We start from the raw sequence: 19,399 nt of genomic DNA on the forward strand, positions 1-19,399 counted from the left end.
CTGTAAAGCAGAGTTGAATAATGTTAAAGGAAAAATTTTAAGAAAAGAGTGTTGTTTATCTAGGCTTCCAGGTTTAGCTTCCTGCAAAGCAAGTTTAAATAATGTTAAAGGAAAAATTTAAGAAAAGATTGTTGCTTATCTAGGCTCCTAGGTTTAGCGTCCTGTAAAGCAAGTTTGAATAATGTTAAAGGAAAAAAAAAATTAGGAAAAGACTGTTGCTTATCTAGGCTTCCAGGTTTAGCTTCCTGTAAAGCAGAGTTGAATAATGTTAAAGGAAAAAATTTTGGAAAAGATTGTTGCTTATCTCGGCTTCCAGATTTAGCTTCCTGTAAAGCAGGTTTGAATAATGTTTAAGGAAAAAATTTAGGAAAAGAGTGTTGGGATAAATCGCAATATAGCGAACGCCAGTAGGGGAAGTTATCCCCACCCACATGAAATGTGCATTCGACACAACACTCGCCTATCATGTAGCGTGTCTGTTGAGCTAGTAGGGGAAAAGTGGAAGGGGTCGTGAGCGGAGCTTCTATGTTCGCTATACTGCGATTTTCCCGAGTGTTGCTTGTCTAGGCTTCCAGGTTTAGATTCCTGTAAAGCAGATTTGAATAATGTTATAGGTAAAAATTTAGGGAAAGAGTGTTGCTTATCTAGGCTTCCAGGTTTAGCTTCCTATGAAGCAGATTTGAATAATGTTAAAGGAAAATATTTAGGAAAAGAGTGTTGCTGATCTAGGCTTCTAACTTTAGCTTCCTGTAAAGCAAGTTTGAATAATGTTAAAGGAAAAAATTTAGGGAAAGAGTGTTGTTGATCTAGGCTTCCAGGTTTAGCTTCCTTTAAAGCAAGTTTGAATAATGTTAAAGGAAAAAATTTATGAAAAGAGTGTCGTTGATCTAGGCTACCAGGTTTAGCTTCCTGTAAAGCAGGTTTGAATAATGTTAAAGGAAAACATTTAAGAATTTTTTCCTTTAACATTAATATTAGAAGAGAAAAATTCGCTCCGGCACCGGGGATCGAACCCGGGTCCTTGTTCTCACCCAGCGCTCTCACCATTGAGCTACGCCGAAGTCCAATCCACAGCACCGGATCGAACTCTCCTCCTTCAGTGTTTTTCTCTTTGTGGCCTAACTCCAAGTTGGACATGTATGTTGACATTTTATTAAGTCAACTGCTATTATACAAGGAGCGCACTCAGTTGAGTGACTTGACGGCCGGGATTCCACAGTAATGTGCACAGTAATCAGTACAGAAATATGCACCGGTGCTAGAAGAATTTACTAAAGTTTATTATTTTTTTGGTCCTGCAGAATATATCTGTTATGGTAACAATTAATATTAGAGGAGAAAAATTCCTGGTGTCGAGGACCAAACCCTTGGTTCTACGCACCAAGCGCTCTCACCATTGAGCTACGCCGAAGTCCAATCCCGGCCATCAAGTCATTCAACTGAGTGCATCCTTGTATAATGGCAGTTGACTTAATAAAATGTCAACATACATGCCCAACTTGGAGTTAGGCCACAAAGGGAAAAACACTAAAGGAGAAGAGTTCGATCCGGTGCTGTGGATTGGGCTTCGGCGTAGCTCAATGGTGGGAGTGCTTGGTATGTAGAACCAAGGACTCGGGTTCGATCCCCGGTGCCAGAGCGAATTTTTCTCCTCTAATATTAATTGTTACCATAACAGATACATTCTGCAGGACCAAAAAAATAATAATGTTTAGTAAATCCTTTAACATTAGTCAAACCTACTTTACAGGAAGGTAAACTTGGAAGCCTAGATCAGCAAAACAACGTACATGTGCGTTAAACATGAAACCACAAAGTCATACAGTATAGTATGCACTCTATGTTGGGCCATTGGCGGTTGTCAAACCCACTTGAAGTATGTGGACATAAAAGGGAAGAATTGGATCGAAATTGTGCATTGTTTCTGGATATTTCAGTGGTAGATCGTTGGCGTGCTTAGCCAAAGGTCAAAAGTCCCGGGTTCGCGGAACAATTTTTCCCTTTAACATTATTCAGAGAAGAGTGTGTTAGCGACGATGTTGTCAGACTGCTGAAACTTCCAACTAAATTTTCTAATTAACGGTGCATTTAATCACAAAACGTATTATAGGTTTTCTATTTATTTCAGTGTACCCTATTGTACCTTTCAATCTGCAGGGTTATTTCACTTCCACCCTGTATACATCCATCCATTCTGGATTTTTCTGTTTGATCCTTTTAATTCAAAAACCGTATCGTTCTTTGCTTCTATCTTCCATGTTTCCATTATGCATAACGTAGGAACCAATCATGTAATGTTTACTGCTTCATTGTCGAACTTGTTTTATGAATATTATTTTTGGTTTCTTGACGCAATTTATCTGGTGAATTAATAACTTTGACTGTAGCGATAAGGTGTCTTTCCACTGAGCTGAGAAGTTTTACGTCGACTAACCATAATTAATGACTAATGAGGAAGGGAATATGAACAAAGAAGATAAAGACGATGAAGATAGTCTGTTGGTGACTTTTTAAATAGTATTACGGATTTATTGAAAATAGAAAACTTACTAGATAGGCATCCAGTTTGTTAAAACATGGAAATTTTAATGTCATTGAGTGACATGTATCTACGTCATTATGAAAAATTTGTATTTCAAAGGGAGAAAAATATCCACTCAATCATGTCACCTTCTTACATGATTAAATTAATTTCATATTCAATACAAAGATTTATTTTCTGTCAATGACTTTACTTTCTATATGTGTAAGGTACAAGTCCTTATATTACATAATTTAATACATAAGAAAAGAAATATTGATGTCCCAAACCATGTTGTTTTTACTATGTTTTATGTTTATTAATGTATATTGTATTTTTGATTGTAGAGGCATATGTACTTATTTAGAGATGATACTGCAGCATAAAAAGTTGCATCTGATGATGTTGGCATGACCGACGAAAACGTTAATACAGTATTAAATTATGTAATATGAGGACTTGTACCTTACACATATAGAAAGTGAAGTCATTGACTGAAAATAAATCTTTGTATTGTATATCATAAACTTTTCTGAAAAATTATTCAAAATGAATTGCAAAATAATTCATATTGTTGTTACACACATATTTAAATTACATGAATATGCAATTGATTTTGTCCAGAGCATAGAAAACAGAATGTATTTTTCAAGTTTATAAAAGAAACACAAGAATGTAGTGATATACAAATTTCTTTGTGTAGCATTTCAACATAACAATATTTCTTATAGTGTAGTTTGTTCCTAAGTTTCATATGCAATGATATTTATGGCCACTAGACTAGAAGACTGTTTCATTTATAATTGCATCTTAAATTTGCTTCAACATCTCGGATAGTATTTTTTATTTCAAGTTAATTAAATTTAGTGTTCTCTGTTTCCATTCCTAAATGGACAATATTACACAGAACAAATTTTATCCTTGTCTCAGCAACGAAACAGGGCAGTTTCTGTAGATTTTTATTTTTACAACACTCCCCAAATAGTCTTAAGATAAAAACATGTTTTTGCAGAAAAAATACTGAATTCAACTTATACACATAGTACATTTTTTTTTATAAATTTTCTTACAAAATTTTATCTGTATTTTGTATAATGTTCTACAAAATCTTACACAAATCATTACAAATTTAATGCTAATTCTACAACAGTAAAGAAAATAGACATTTCTTTCGTCCTAACATCATGTAGCCTATAGTCTCAAACATGGGTTTGTTAAACCTTCCACAATAACTGGGCCTACAGCTTCCTCATATTTTTCTTATTCCACCCTTGAAAGATAAACAAAAATCTCATCAGCATTGTACCGAAGCATTTCTGATATGCTCCCTGACTTCCTCTAAGACTTTCTTTATTTCATGTCTCCGAAGGACAAGTTACCGATGAATGTTGCTGTATAAGAGGCTTTAAAGTGTATTGAGATAATAAATATTTTTGTAGAATTGTATATAGGAGTATGTTCAAACAGTGCTGGAAAAATGTAATATATGGGTCCATTAAATTTTGTTACAAACAAATAATAACTATTTGGACATAATAAAGATTAACGACAAAAGTCTGGAATTTTTGGTTACGAGTGTCAGTATGAATTGTAATTAATGAACAGTAAGATTATACTGGACATTACCATAAGATGGGATAGAAGACGTCAAAGGTCAAAATTTGAAGTTCTAAGTTTCGAAAAACGTATTATTTCTGTTGCTGTAAGAGACACTGTTCAAAAATGGAAACTCCACAAATAAATAATTTTGCGTTCCACAGCTTCTGGAAAGAAAGTCAGTAACAATGATAACAAACGTTGTTTCATAGACATTTCCGAATTGGCATGTGGTTTGGAAGGCTACCTCCGCTGATCTGGCATATCATTCTTGGCCTCTCAGGCCACCAGACTTGATACCATGTGACTTCTTTCTTTGGAGGTATGTGTCTCCTCTACCCCAAGGCCTTGAAGAAGTAAGACATCGATTCGTTGCTGCTATTGTATCCATAAAGAGATATGTTTGAGAGAATGATGCAAGAATTTGACTATCGTGTTGATGTATGCTGTGTAACAAGGGGTTCTCACATTGAGTGTATAATTATAGCGTGCCAATAACAACTGACAGTTTCTTAAACAAATTTTATGCACAAAGTTACTGTATCATTGTTTGTTGTTTAGGCAACTGTCCAAAGACAGATTTGAACCTCATAAGTAACACCAATAAAACATCACTCATGAGCCAATTAGGCCAGGAGATAATGGGGAAGGGTGGCCGGTTCCTTTCCCCCTACTGTGTCATTAATATATTTATTTATCATAATTGTAGGAAAGTGCTACCATAATTTAGAAACACGTTGTATTTATATTGTAGACGAATTGAAAACGGGTAAGAGCAAAGCAAATGTAATTTAGCGCTATTTATTATCTGGTCAGTTACAAGCAACTGTTCTGGTGAGCATTATCTCCAAGTGAATTCCTCTCTCAGGGTGAGCAAAATAAACACTTGCTGACGAAGGCGGTTAGTGTGAAAAGAACTGTAAATTAAATGAAAAAAAAGAAAACAGACATAATCTAATCCTGCACATTACTGAAACCTAACTGTTAAGACATAGTAAAGACATTATTTTGTCTCTGTTAGCCAGTAGTTTCAAGTAGTGTGTTTGGATTCAAGTGAACGCCAATATAAAGTATTTGGAATACACTTCCTCCCTGCTAATCCAAATAGTGAGCCAACATATAATCCTGTTGGAGCAAATATTCAGAATGTCACACAGCAAATCCATCCATACACTAAGCAGATACAGAGCTATTATAAATTACACTCACATGCAATTGATAGTAGCATGATTATATATTCCTCTTTTCCCATCAAGCAACAAGTTTTAAGCCGTCTTCATTCCATTGACACAAATTTCAGGTACTTACAGAATCTGTTACCTTAGATATGATGTGAAGTACCTAGTTACATAAGAGTTGGTAGGCCAATCCTGGACATAAAGGGGAAGGGAAAAGGACAGGAGATACCCCCACCCATGTCCATTTTGCTTAGACCGATTTAGAAAAAAATAGGAGTAAATACTGTGCATCAACTGTGCATTAATATTTTAGGCGACAAGTGAGAGGCGAAGTTCGTAAAAGTTACGATGTCTGCCTTATACAATCCGTCACTGATTGATGTTTACCTTCCTGTCTACTCGTATCCATCCGAAAAATTACTGTCTCAGCCGGGGAAGGTGGAGTGGGGAGTTAAGGGGTAGTCTGCAGTGATTTAATTGAGTTATTAGCGCCCAGACCTGTGGTAGGCCCTAATGTTTTAATTTAAAATAAGATATAATGCACGTATAGCTGGTATAGCCATTTGGATAGGATGGATACAATAAAAGTACTGTATCAAAATTAGATGAAAATCATAAATCATGAAAAAGGAGGATAGAAGGAAAAGATAAAGTTGAGACCCGAACAAGTTTCAAGATCTAAACCAGGGAAGAAAGGGGAGAAAGAAGAATAACATTTAGGAATGTAAAGCAGTAGACGAGTTTGCATCTCATATTTATAGAAGTTTTCAACTTCATTTTTGTGCAAGTAATTTATAATAGCTCAGCATAGTAACAAATAATGTCCAAAGATATAATTTTAATAAATCAATAGTAATTCAGTCAAATGCCTTATCATAAGTCATTTGACTGACTTACTATTGATTTATTAACATTATAATATTGGTTTATCTGAACTTCCCAAAAATGAATCGTAAACTAATGTCCAAAGAGCTTACAGCAAATTGTTATTCACAATGATGGGATCCATCAAAACTATTTATTTATAATGTTATCAATATTATTAATACTTCTTGTGTATCCCGTTACATAGTTTGTAACAAAGTGCTGTAACAGATTTGTATAAACTGTCACTGTTCTGCCATCGGCAGAAATTCAGTCTGTAAAGACGTACGTTAGTGTTACGACACTCCTTCACACGCAACATTGAACCACCAGTCACACACCAGGAAGTCTTGATTGAATAAAGTTCCATTAGGGCATAGCATTGGCTCTCCGCGGCCATCATCAGAGCAGACAAAAAATACCTGAAATAGAAAATAATTACAGTTTAACACACTGAATACTGAAAAAAAGGTTCTTATAGTGTCTATAAGTTTCGGTTTACATAATATGATAATGAATAAACACATATAATTAATTAATTAATCAATCGATTAACAAGTAATGCTAAATTCCACATATATTTTGTACAAAAACGAGTAAAGCCGATATTTTACGTAAAGTTACATCAAAAACATCTTCCATTCCCACACGATACTACAGGGGTTTTGGAGTGAGGCCTCTTCCTACACTGGCATTTCACTTCTCAATTGATAGAACTGATAACAGCGAGCTGGTATTTCGCGAGATGCGTCTGAGAATTCGCCATGGTATTATCTCACATTCGCCTTATAGTTTGATGACCGAGCCAGGTAATCAGCCAAGCAGAATTCGGACTATACCTGAACGCAGCATCACAACAAAAGTTCCGCACATTACCTTTAGACCGCCAGCGGTCCAAATTGTTATTATTCGGAAGGCTGAACGAATATAATACGTCCATAATGTTGTGAAAGTTAGATGGGTAAAGACTACAAGAAAAATTTTTATTTGGAAGACATTCGTCAACCTATTTTTGGAAAACAAAATTATGCAGAAAACTTTAGAGGAAATTCCTAAATGAAATATTGGAAGTTCTTTTCCACCTATAAAAATTTCAAATATTTTATTAGTGGATTGGAACAAACCGACGGGGATCCTGAAGAAAATAGGTGTGGATTGGAAAGAGAGGAGACTGTTCAGTAACTTTTATATGAAACGAGTCAAAGTCAGGATAGGAGAAGAAATGTCTGAAGAAAGTGAAATAGGGAGAGTAGTACGACAAGGATGTCCTTTATCACCTTCCCTGTTCAACATCTACTTGGAGCTATGTATGGATTAATTTTTGGTCCTACAGAATTTAACTATTACGGTAAAAATTGTTATTCGAGGAGAAAAATTCGCTCCGGCGCCGGAGGTCGAACCCGAGTCCTTGGTTCTACGCACCAAGCGCTCTAACCACTGAGCTACGGCGAAGTTCAATCAACAGCACCAGATGGAATCCGGCGGAGCGAATTTTTCTCTTTTAATAATTATTTTTACCATTTAAAAAAAGAATCTTTACTTAGATTCTTCGCCCAACAGTGCATAATATACTGTGGAATCCCGGTCATCAAGTCACTCAATTGAGTGCGCTCCTTGTATAATGGCAGTTGACTTAATGTTTGTCAACATAATATGTCGAACATGGAGTAAGGCCACAAAGGGAAAATCACTAGAGGAGAGGGATTCCATCCGGTGCTATGGATTGAATTTCGGCGTAGCTTAGTGGTTAGAGCGCTTGGTACGTAGAACCAAGAAACTGGGTTCGATCCCCGGCGCCGGAGCGAATTTTTCTCCCCTAATAACTATAGAAATAAAGATTAATTGGATTCTAGAATATATAATAAGGAAACATATTTTGTTATGAAGATGATGCGATATAAAGATAACTTGAACTATTATAATACCAGTTCTTTTATAAGTCGTTATAAATCTGGACTGATATTTTCTACAAACGAAACAGAACCAATGAAGCGTAAATGCAAATTGGGGATATAAATTGAAGCTTAGTAACGAAATAATGGAAGTTTCGGGTTTTTAAATATTTAAAAAGTAACAATAAAATTACCTATGAGTCTTGGAACAGCGCGGTAGCGTCGCAGTTAAGACGTAACATTACAAAGTCGAAAGGTGACGGATGCAATTCCCGATGGGGTCATGGATTTCGCCATTGAGCTAATACTTCCGGCCGCACTATCGCTCTGGGGCACTTCCTTGGGGATGAAGACAGCAGACACGTAAGACTTTCATGCTCATTCCATTAATAAAGATTGTGAGGCTGATATGCCTGTAATGGGGTTGACTTTACCTTTTCAACTTACATTTAAAGAGTGGTGTGACAATTTCAAAATGTAACATTTTTAGAAATAGTTTTATTTATTGCATTCAACTTAGTTTTAACACGCTAACTAAGGATGTGAGAGCAAACATGTTGATTACTGAATATTATAACGCTGCTTACTTACTTGGCATCGAGTGCTGATGTCCGCAAAGTATCCGCCATGGCCTTTAACACATGCGAAATTTGTCTTAGGAGGTCGATTGTAAATTGGATAATCTCTGCCTGGAACTCCGGGGATGGAACCAGTTTCCTCTAGAATGAAGAACCAAACACAACATGACACTTCTTAAAACTTGGCTTATTGAGTATCTACCATTATCTCCTCTAGTTTGATGATCTACAAAAGTTATATTTCCAAGTTGAAACAAAATGTTAGAAGGAACTCATTATCCCCAATCAATGTTCTGTAAGTTGCAGAGACGTGCGATCGTGCATTAACTATCCACATTGAATTGTTATATTTTATTTTGAAAATGCTCCTAGTTGCACTTCCTAACGTCCCACGTCGGCTGTACAAAATGTTTCCGCTCTGAACAGTAGCAGACTCATGCAGATATAAAGCAATTTGAGAAAATGTTGACACGAGCATGAAATTTAATAAGAAGCGAAGATCATAGCTTTCTTTGTTTTCTTTGCGTGGAGTTTAGAGTCCCCGACAAGACTTCTTCTGAGTCTATATTTGGACTTTATTTTTCAGACCTGACACATTTTTCTAGAAGGATAGTTGGCAAGACTTCTTCGACTTAGGGTTAACAAGAACGTCTGGCCTCTACCTGAGAGAAACACCATTGACTAAATTCCAATCCAGATACAAGGATTGCCTCTACACCTAATTTTTTACTTCTCCTAGAAATTCTGTTTGGCTGGTATTTCGATAAATTTCAGTTTATGTGTTTAATAATTTGAGAAGTTAGATGTTTCATGGGACCGTGAAGTAGCATCTTATAAAAAAAAAAAATATATATATATATATATATATATATATATATGTCTTAATTAGAACAATGCTTCTCACATTTTTTTTTCATTTAAACCTTCGGTTTCTTTCTCAAGAAGCAATTTCACATAGAATTACATTAAACCGTTCACTCGCTCTTACTTGCAGGTCTTTTAATGCAATTATCTCTTGATTATAGCTTAACCAAAGAAATGATAATCAGCAGCATAAAATTCTACGCAAACTTTCACAATATGGCCCAGTCGATCAAAGCTTTCATGACTAGCACTTTAATGAACGGAATATAAACAAAGGAACTGCAAGATATATCTTAATTAAAGGTGTTTTAATTTTTTTTATTTTAGTAGGTTATTTTACGACGCTTTATCAACATCTTAGGTTATTTAGCGTCTGAATGAGATGAAGGTGATAATGCCTGTGAAATGAGTTCGGGGTCCAGCACCGAAAGTTACCCAGCATTTGCTCATATTGGGTTCAGGGAAAACCCCGGAAAAAAACCTCAACCAGGTAACTTGCCCCGACCGGGATTCGAACCCGGGCCACCTGGTTTCGCGGCCAGACGCACTAACCGTTACTCCACAGGTGTGGACAAGTTGTTTTAATTTAGACAACAAATTTAGCTCAGTGTGGATATGTAGAAAGCATTTTTATTTATTGTCGTTTGTGTTCTATCTATTCGCATAATATTATGAACCCGAAATTAAATGTATCAAGTTCTGCATTCGTCTAAATGGAAAAGACAAAGAACAACTTTACTGACCATACGGATTAAGTAATATCAACAGCAATTGAAAATTTCCCTTCAAATGTACACAATTTTAGTAAACAAGTCGCAGCCAAGATTTTAATCTGGAGGTGTTGAAATAAGATGTGCTTGCGAGAACAAGATGCTGCTTATATCACGGCCTCCTATTCACGGAATATCAGCTGGGGGTGTGCTCGATTCTGGTTTAAAATAGAGTTATAACAAAATGTTCTTATTCTAAATACTGTATAGTAGGCCTACTCTAACGTGCTGTTAACCAAGCTGCTGATCCGATCTCAAATTCCGAAGGATCCAAATGGAAGAATTCCAGAACAACGATTACCAAAAATAATTATGGAATGGATCCCACCAGAAAGAAGGAAAAAAGGACGACCAAAGGAGGAGGGCGTACTAACAGCTATGGATGCTAGAGAATTAGGCCAGGTCAATGGATGAACAGAGAGGAGTGGCGTTTGATTTCCGGAAGACGGCGAAAGCTGTTATGACACCGGAATGATTGATTGATTGGATAAATTAAGCTTAAATTTAAATTTATATATAGTTTATTTGAAAAACGTTGAGAGCAAGTATCAGCAAGTTGGAAGCGTTACTGAAATGAGTTAAAAGCGTAGTTCACAAGCTGTGAAGCGAGGACATTTTCTTTATGTCAGGCTTAAAGATTTATTAACGTAAGTATATTAACATAATATAATGACATAAGATGAAAAATTCGACGTTATATATTTTTCCAGAAAAATTTTTTGCTTTACAAATAGCCTAGCTGCTTTCTTTCTCAAGAGCTTCACATGTATTCCTCACTCAATATTCTCATCACTTATCAGCTTATCAAATAAAAGTTCTAAGTCGTCTAACCTTTGATGACTGTGTTAGTACAGACTCCAAAACAACGCTACTGTCACGTTTGTTTTGGCGTGAGAGTAATGATTAAGAAATAAGCGCTGGCGAATATCATATTTTGAGAACGTTACTAATCTGATCTAAATTCTCACACCACTATTAAGTCCACATGAGATGATGAAAGTCTTTCATTTTAAAATAATTACTGTTGGCTAAGGAAAATATTGTAACAATTATGTTATATGATTCGTGATTTCTCTTCTTCGTTATATCTGTGAACTCTTCACTTTATTTCTCGTAACGCATTCAGTCATAGCTCACTGAAACAAAAGCTGGTCTGCTACTGCAGATATTGTACAGCCCTATCGCGCTCCCCTCCAAGCCGATTCACTCCCTCTAGGTAGGGGAATAGGACCTGCACATCGCACAGAGACAACTGAACAATGTGCGCGACTGCACAATGTGCAGGGCTTTGGCATGTCTGCTCTACATGATGGTTAACATACTAATGAAGTAATAGTAATTTGAGCAAAAATTGAAGTCTACAAAGATTACATGAATTTAAAAATGAATTTTGTATTACAGGATACCAAAAGTTGTTCAAACTGGCGACCACCACATTCAGTGTAAGCATTCCATCGCCAAGGGAAACTATGGCGCACTCTCCCAGATATTCCAGGCTCTTCCAGAACCACACCAGATTCTGCAAGTATCCTAAAAGTACCACTGAGTCTTACATGGCGTCTATTAAAATAGACTTTTTATATACTCCCAGAACCCCAGAAGAAATAATCAAGAGACATCGAAATATTAGGGGAACGGGGGACCTCCTCTTCTGATTCAATGCCCAGATATGCGAAATTAAAAGTCTCGTATAGCAAGTAAAGTGTGCTGGTGCCCACTCCTTTTGTATCCACATCTGCTGCAGGATGAATGGCACGTTTCCTTACAGCTCAGGTAAAACTTGTTACAAAAAGTTGTTGTAAACCTCTTCATTCAAATGTAATGATAGGAGGTATGGTGCAAAATATGAATACATCCGCAATGTAGGTCCTCATATTACGGGATTGTACTGACTGAAGCTTATGGAGAAAGAGAATATGACGAGCTGCACAACCTTCTGAATCACCCAGTATGTGCGCTAGCAGAAAAAAAATAGAACTCATAGCAGTCTCTAATTAAATAATCGGTGTGACATCAGCTCTGTTACTCTTTGATAGTTTTAAGCTTTAATAATAATAATAATAATAATAATAATAATAATAATAATAATAATAATAATAGTAATAATAATAACAATAATAATAATATTATTAAGAGTATTAAACTGTCCATGCAGATATCTGATTCGCAAGAGTAAGTACGGTAAGTGTTGTGCTAATTGCTGACTCACCGTTTGTCTCTAGAATGGTAAAGGGCCGTCTCGTCAGCTGCCTTTTCGTGTAGTATGCAGTTTCAGCTGCCGTCAGCTGCAGCTCATCATAGTCCTCTTCTCCACTGATGCGATTGCCCAGTGCCTGTTGCTTTGCCCTCCGTTGCGTTTGCTTTCTCTGTTGTCTTCCATTGTTGTACGCTCTGAAACTCGAGTCTGAACCGATCTCTTTCTTCCCATACGTATCTACTGATATTGCCATGAGAGATGAATAATCATTGTTAGAGTTTCTAGTCGACTGTTGACCAATTGATGCCGATGGGTTTGGTTCTACTATTCGATGTTCTTGATTAATTGCTCCAGAAACTGTGGGAACACCCACAGGTACTTCATTGGGGAAAGCATTACGTCCTGAATTGTCCATTATAATAAAGCCTTCTTGACCTTCATACTCTTCCGTGAACTTTGACTGTGCATCATTGAATCTATTATAAGGGACAGAGTTTTCTGAAGGTGGTAACGGAGGAGATATATCTGTAGCTGGAGGAGGAATATCTACAGGTTGTGGAATTTCGTCTATTGACCGATACGTGTCAGCTGACTGATGAGAATCCGTTGAGAGTTTGTAGGATAAGTCCGTATTTTGTGGCGAGACAACTGGATTGCCAGATGATTCGGAAGTAGAAACTTGAACATCAACCGGTTCTCGGGGAACAGTGATATGAATACGTGAAGTGTCGATTACTGGAGATGAGACATAAATAATTGGTTCAGAGGTAACAGGACGGGCAGTGGACACATCGGGATATGAACGGGATATGCTTGTATATATCCTTGGGATATCGATATGGACATGAGAGATGTCACTTCCTGGGGAAGGAATGTGTGTCGATTGTCGAGAGATATCGGTGGAAATTCGAGGTATGTCTGTTGATACGAGAGAAATATCCATTGCTAGAGGACTAATGCTGTTGTACACGTACGTAGACGATGGAGTAGCTTCAGTTGATGACGGAGAAACTTCAGTGGATGGAGATGTGAGATCGACAGGTCGGACGGCATTTGATACTCCAGGTCGTTTTCGTCTCCTCAAAGAATGTCTGTCACGTGGTTTTGGAATAGGTGTCTGTGCGAAACTTACAACATTCTGAGGCAGATTAAAATGTCTGAAAGCAGATTCTGCAGGTGGTAATAAATACACTGACGGCGCCATAAGTATATCATGAGATCTAGATCTGTTGAATTCACGTGCGGAAGGCCTGGAGTAGTTTGGATTTCTTTGACCATATTCTCCGAATATCAAGAGAGGCTCGGAAATTCTCACTCTTTGACGAAAATGCTTCTCTCTCTGTCTTCTTCCCATTTTTCTTTGACTCTGCTCTTTTCGGTCTTGTTCTGACTCAGGATCTGAGTTACTTGCAGTGTTATCTTGCTCTTCCTGATAAATGCTGTTTCCATCACTCGCAGTTCTTTGCTGAATTTCTTGTACATATTGCTCTTGATATTGCTGATACTTTTGTTGTCTGTTTCGTTGTTGCTTTCGTGATGTTTGTTGTCGTTTCCGAAGGCCTGAAGGAACTTCTTCAACATCTGAATCCGATCTCCTCCAGCTGTCGTAAGAAGGTTCAGCGGCTACTTGCTGCATTAAGGCCATAAACGAATTTGTGTCCATTCTTCCATCTTGCTCCACTATCATATTCAAAATAGGGACTTTTTCGTCAGATTCCGATTCGGAAAGTATCTCCATCTGTACATACCTAGATCTTGGCAAGGTTTGATTGAAGGTCACATTTTTTCCTTTCAGTTTGGCCAATTGTTCACTCTCTTCCTGCCTTAAATAACGAACAAATGTTTCAGGATCGCGTATGGCAAAGGCGAAGGACCGAATAGGATCGGTGAAGTTGCTCCTCAGCCGACTGCTACTGCCGCTGATGTTATTCCTGGCGACAGGCCGCATGATCCAGACGCGCTCGATGTGTGGACGTCTGTACCGTCGTCTCAGGTGCCTCCTCATGACCAGATCGTCATCAGAGTTTGTTTGATCTTTCCTCCAATTCGGAGGTGGAGGAAGTGATGTCTCATTTTCTTTTTCTTCTGGTACTGGCTGAATAGCTGTCGCTAAGATAATGGAGACCCACCCTGTAATAGAATTTTTTGCAATCAGATACAGACCATAAACATGAATATGAAAACATGTAATATTTATAGTTACATAAAGTACTATTTTGTCTTTGTGGCAGCTCACATACAATTACCTCTTTTAAGTTTATTGTTATTTAATTTAATGTTTTTAATTTATATTAACTGTGTTTTTATTAATAATTTCAATATCGATCAAATAGTTTTAACACTTCAAAAGATTTCTTACGGTAGGAAGCACAGCTTTAACTCTGTGGAATTCACGGTTGTGAGATTGAATTCAGCTTAGGATGTGGATGCTTGTTGAAAACCAATACGATGACCATATGTCTTAGGTGGAGTCCTGGCGTCATGCTAACACTACTTCTCGTAGGCGTCCCGCCATGTGAGCGTTTAATGTGTAGGATAAAATAAATATGGAAACCTCAACACCGCATGATTAATCATGACAGCCAACAAGCAAAGAAATGAAGGGCTCGAAGAAAAAGGGGGCTAATCCACATTTTTTTATGAAAAACTGAGAAAATGTATGTATCACACTCCGAATTAGTAGTTTTACTGGCTACCATCAGATAGTAGGCCTATTTGTAGCAGTAAAAATAACTCCTCAATATTCACAGCTTTTATTTCAATCACATTCTGGTGTTATATTTCTCAACATGAAAGGAGTTAATCAGCACTAAAATGGCGGATGGTAAAGACGAAATGTAATGTTCTAGTGATACAGAAAATGATTTTGACACTGATGATAGTGTTAATGTTCCAGATTTCACTGAAAATTCTTCTGATAGTGGAGAATATTCACCACAGGTACGTTTAATACCATAACTTCGATAAAATATGTATTGTGGTTTAACAGCTTCCCTCAGAGATGATGAACCAGCGGATGATTACAGTTTTAGGGAATGAACTACAGCCATCTTGAATAATTATTATTATTTTGTGCATGACTGCCCTTAATTTGTAATTAAAGCAGTCATATTTGTTGTTTGATTAATCATTAAGACCTATAGACTTCCTCAGAATTCTTTGTTAATCATTTAGGTAGTAAATCCATTCTGACTTGATTCAGAAGTCTGTTGTTGAGCTATTAATTTTATTTTCTTTCTTGTAGCTAGAAACGGATACTCCACGAAGTCTAGAGCAAAGCCTGTAAAAGGTTTAGTATGTAGGAAGAGGAAGCGTAATGTTGAAAACTGGTGGTCAATTAGGAATATAATTTGATTTAGTCGACCTGGTGTTGCATCAGCTTTGACACCAAGTCTTGGGATTGTTCATGAGTGTAAAACAACAGCTGACGTTACAATAATTCGAACAGAAATAATTATAGGTAATATTGCTCGATTTTTAAAAAGAATAAGAAAAACAGAAGAAAAATAAAGGCCAGAAATATGTTGCATCTCAGAAGAAGATTAGAGCACCTAGGAAAGTAGGCAGTTCTTGTTCGTAGACGAAGTTATTCAGTCTTTGATTTGCCACAAAGATACTTAGAGCCAATTCTCATCTACGCAAGCAAGCACGCTGATTTACTGGCACTTCTGCGATTGATTTCTCCAGAATATCACCCATTCTATGAAAAGTTGGTGTCATTAGGAAAAACTATCCTTCATAATGAACCTGAAATGGTTGATGACAGCAGAATGAATAATCAGATGAAGTAAAACACATAGGCCTATGTGAACTAAAAGTTATAAAATATGTGTAACACAATGTCTACAATTCATTCATAAACAACTGTTGACCCATGCATTATGCTTAAAAAGTCTGAGGAAAAAAGGAGTTCACTCAATTTTGTAATACCTTCTCCTTCTCTTTTTGAATTGTAGGATTTTTTAAACTTTCAAATAGCTTTTGCTCGAAACTAACTTACTGTGGGTTAGTTCCTGTTTTCTCCGAGCCACTCAAATGTTAAACGGAAAATCTTAATGACGATAATTGTAACACAAATTTTATTTACACAAATAAATGCAATACGCGGCAAGCGGTCAGGAAGGAATGATAGTATCATACGTTACACAAATAAAATTGTGCCATTATTCATTCTGCAAAAATAACTAAAGAAGAGTTCTTTTTTCTGATGCGAACTATGCAACTTGATTTGTCAGTTTAGTCTACGTATATAAAACTCACAAAGAAAATCAGTGCATTTGGTTTGGAATAAATCGCTATACTCTGTTGTTCATTTCAAATAGAGACTCACTGATGTTTTACTAGAGTTATTATGATTCGTGTGCATCATGCCCGGGTAAAGAAACTCGTAGGTAACATAAAAAAGTCAGTCCGTTAGTTTAGGAGAAATCGTTCTATTGTACGAGTATATATGCACATGGAACCTTTTTTTTTTTTTTTTAGTGATATCAAGAATGCTGAAAATGTGAATTTCCGTGAAATTTTCGAAATCGATTTTTGCACCATTGAATCAATTTCTCTTTATACTTCATAAAACTAATTAGACAAAAAAAACCAGAAAAGTATTGTATTTTTTGTTAAATTCTATAAACCATTTTCGAGAAAATAACTGGAAAATAATATAATTGAATAGTTCACGTTTAAAAATGGTATCAACATAGATAGAAAAGAGAACTACACATAATCTGAGAAAAAAAGTGTCTCAATAAAATATTTTGTTTATGTTTCTGCTGAGTATAAAAGCACAGGTATAAACCATTCGGTATCTCATGAAACCAACCTGCGCGTCAGGGGAAGAAGAATGTGGACTAAGAAGCTTTCCTTCCTCGCTACGCTCCTGCTCGTAGCAAGCGAAACCTAAATTCGTTACAAAGTTGATTGCGAATTCTACGATCGGGTTCCTTCGGTTTCGCAGTGACTAATGACGGTTTGCCCAGTGCAGTTTTAATCTTGAGACCCCTGGTAGAAAATTTAAGAGAAAGGAGAATGGTTTTGGTTAACTTAAATGAAGTTCCCCTAGCGCCAAAAAGAAGTCCTTTCACTTCCCATGTATTAATATTCATTTTGTATCTATCACTTAAGTGAGGAATACATGGGTTGTAAGTAGACTTCTTTTCATCGTTAACGTAATTGGCTTGTTGATCATCCTTCTCACAACGGACAGTGGGGTCAAGAATGAGGCTTCTTTGATTCCGGTGATCGGTGGCTATAATGTCTGCTCTTCTCGTTGACCCATTCTCAGCCAAGCAGTGCACTTCTTCGGAAACCTCCCACTTTGTCTTCCGAAGAGTGGTTGCGATGGAGCTTCTCACTTTATGGTGGCGATTGTTCCTCAGAAGTTCTCCTTTAGGGCAATAACCCAAAACATGCCCAAGGGTTTCTACTTCGCTGCATCAAATATAACAATTATAATTATTACTATAAGAATAAAATTTCCAAGAAATCGTAAGAGATCATCAGGTTGGTTTCATGGCTGAACGTTCCAAGTCTAATCGATTTTTTTTTATAATGAAACAAATCATCTCAAAATGTTGGAAGTTCAAGAAAGATGTTTATATTGTATTCGTGAATTGTTTCAAGGCATTTGCAAACATAGAAAGAAAAGAAATTTGGAAAGCAATTACACAGTTAAAAATTCCAGATGAATTAGCTAATACGCTTATATAGAGTGTGAACAGAAAATGCTAAATGCAAAATTTAAATTGGTACTGATTACAGTGATACCGTCAATGTTGATACAGAAGTTAGGCTCGAAAATGGTTTACCTCCAATCGTACTGGAGAGATCTCTGCGGAAAGTTCAACATCTCAATATTGGCACCAAATTAAGTGCCAAATTTAACATCATTGCTTTTTCTTTAGTAGGTTATTTTACGAGCTTTATCAACGTCTTAGGTTATTTAGCGTCTGAATGAGATGAAGGTGATAATGCCGGTGAAATGAGTCCGGGGTCCAGCACCGATAGTTACCCAGCATTTGCTCATATTGGGTTGAGGGAAAACCCCGGAAAAACCTCAACCAGGTAACTTGACCCAATCGGGAATCGAATCTGGGCCACCTGATTTCGCGGCCAGACGCGCTAACCGTTACTCCACAGGTGTGGACAACATTATTGCTTATGCTGAAGACATATGAACCGATAGCAAAAAAACCTCATGAAACTAGCTGACATATTGATCGGTGAAACTAAACACTTGGATCGTAATGTTTACGAACGAAAAGGAATTGTAGATGGCAATGTAAACTTATTAGTAGGCTACAAAGTTTGAAAGACTCTCAGATTTCAAATGTTTAGAGGTGAAAGTTACTGAATTAAATTTGAAAGAAAATATAATCTAAATAATAAATTTAAATTTATTCCGTCTCCATCAAATCTTAAACTGTAACTTGACCAGTAGGAAAGAATATATTATCTCCTTAACTGACTTACAATCTGGTACCTATTTAAATAAAAACTAGAATTACAAATAAAAATAGGTGTTATTTTAGGATCAGTAAATTATTAAGCTCCAAATTACTCTTAGAAACACAAAATTAAGAATTTACAGAAGAATTATTTTACCTACTCTTCTCATTGGTGCAGGAAATTCAGTATACAGAAGAATTATTTCACCTGCTCTCCTCACTGGTGTACAAAAGTGGGTACAAAGTAAAAAAAAAAAAAAAAAAAACACGATCCACCGTTGTGGAGTAGCCTAACGGTTAGCGAGCGTGACCATGAAATGAGCGGGCCCGGGTACAAATCCTGGTTGGGACAAGTTATCTGGTTGTTTTTTTTTCCGATGTTTTTCTCCTCAACCACTTGAGAATTGCTGGGTAACTTTCGGCGTTCGAACTGGGATTCATTTCGCCTTAATTAATTTCAACTTCATCTATCATCTATAATAGTTTCAGGTCGAAC

General features: G+C 36.6%; 1 protein-coding gene across 2 annotated transcripts in view; it reads right to left on the reverse strand.

Annotated features, from left to right (window-relative positions):
- Nucleotides 1-2,503: 2,503 nt before the first annotated feature.
- The window catches only part of LOC138705877 (uncharacterized), a 132,770-nt gene continuing 115,874 nt past the window's right edge, over nucleotides 2,504-19,399 (reverse strand). For both annotated transcript variants that reach the window (XM_069834589.1, XM_069834590.1), the window contains 3 exons: nucleotides 12,473-14,590; nucleotides 8,643-8,770; nucleotides 2,504-6,581 (listed from right to left, as the gene is read on the reverse strand). In XM_069834589.1, coding sequence (XP_069690690.1) covers nucleotides 6,456-6,581; nucleotides 8,643-8,770; nucleotides 12,473-14,590 — 2,372 coding nt within the window. In that variant the 3' untranslated portion in view covers nucleotides 2,504-6,455. The remainder of the gene's footprint in view (nucleotides 6,582-8,642; nucleotides 8,771-12,472; nucleotides 14,591-19,399) is intronic.

Source organism: Periplaneta americana, chromosome 9 (assembly GCF_040183065.1).
Source record: "Periplaneta americana isolate PAMFEO1 chromosome 9, P.americana_PAMFEO1_priV1, whole genome shotgun sequence".
NCBI lineage: Eukaryota > Metazoa > Arthropoda > Insecta > Blattodea > Blattidae > Periplaneta > Periplaneta americana.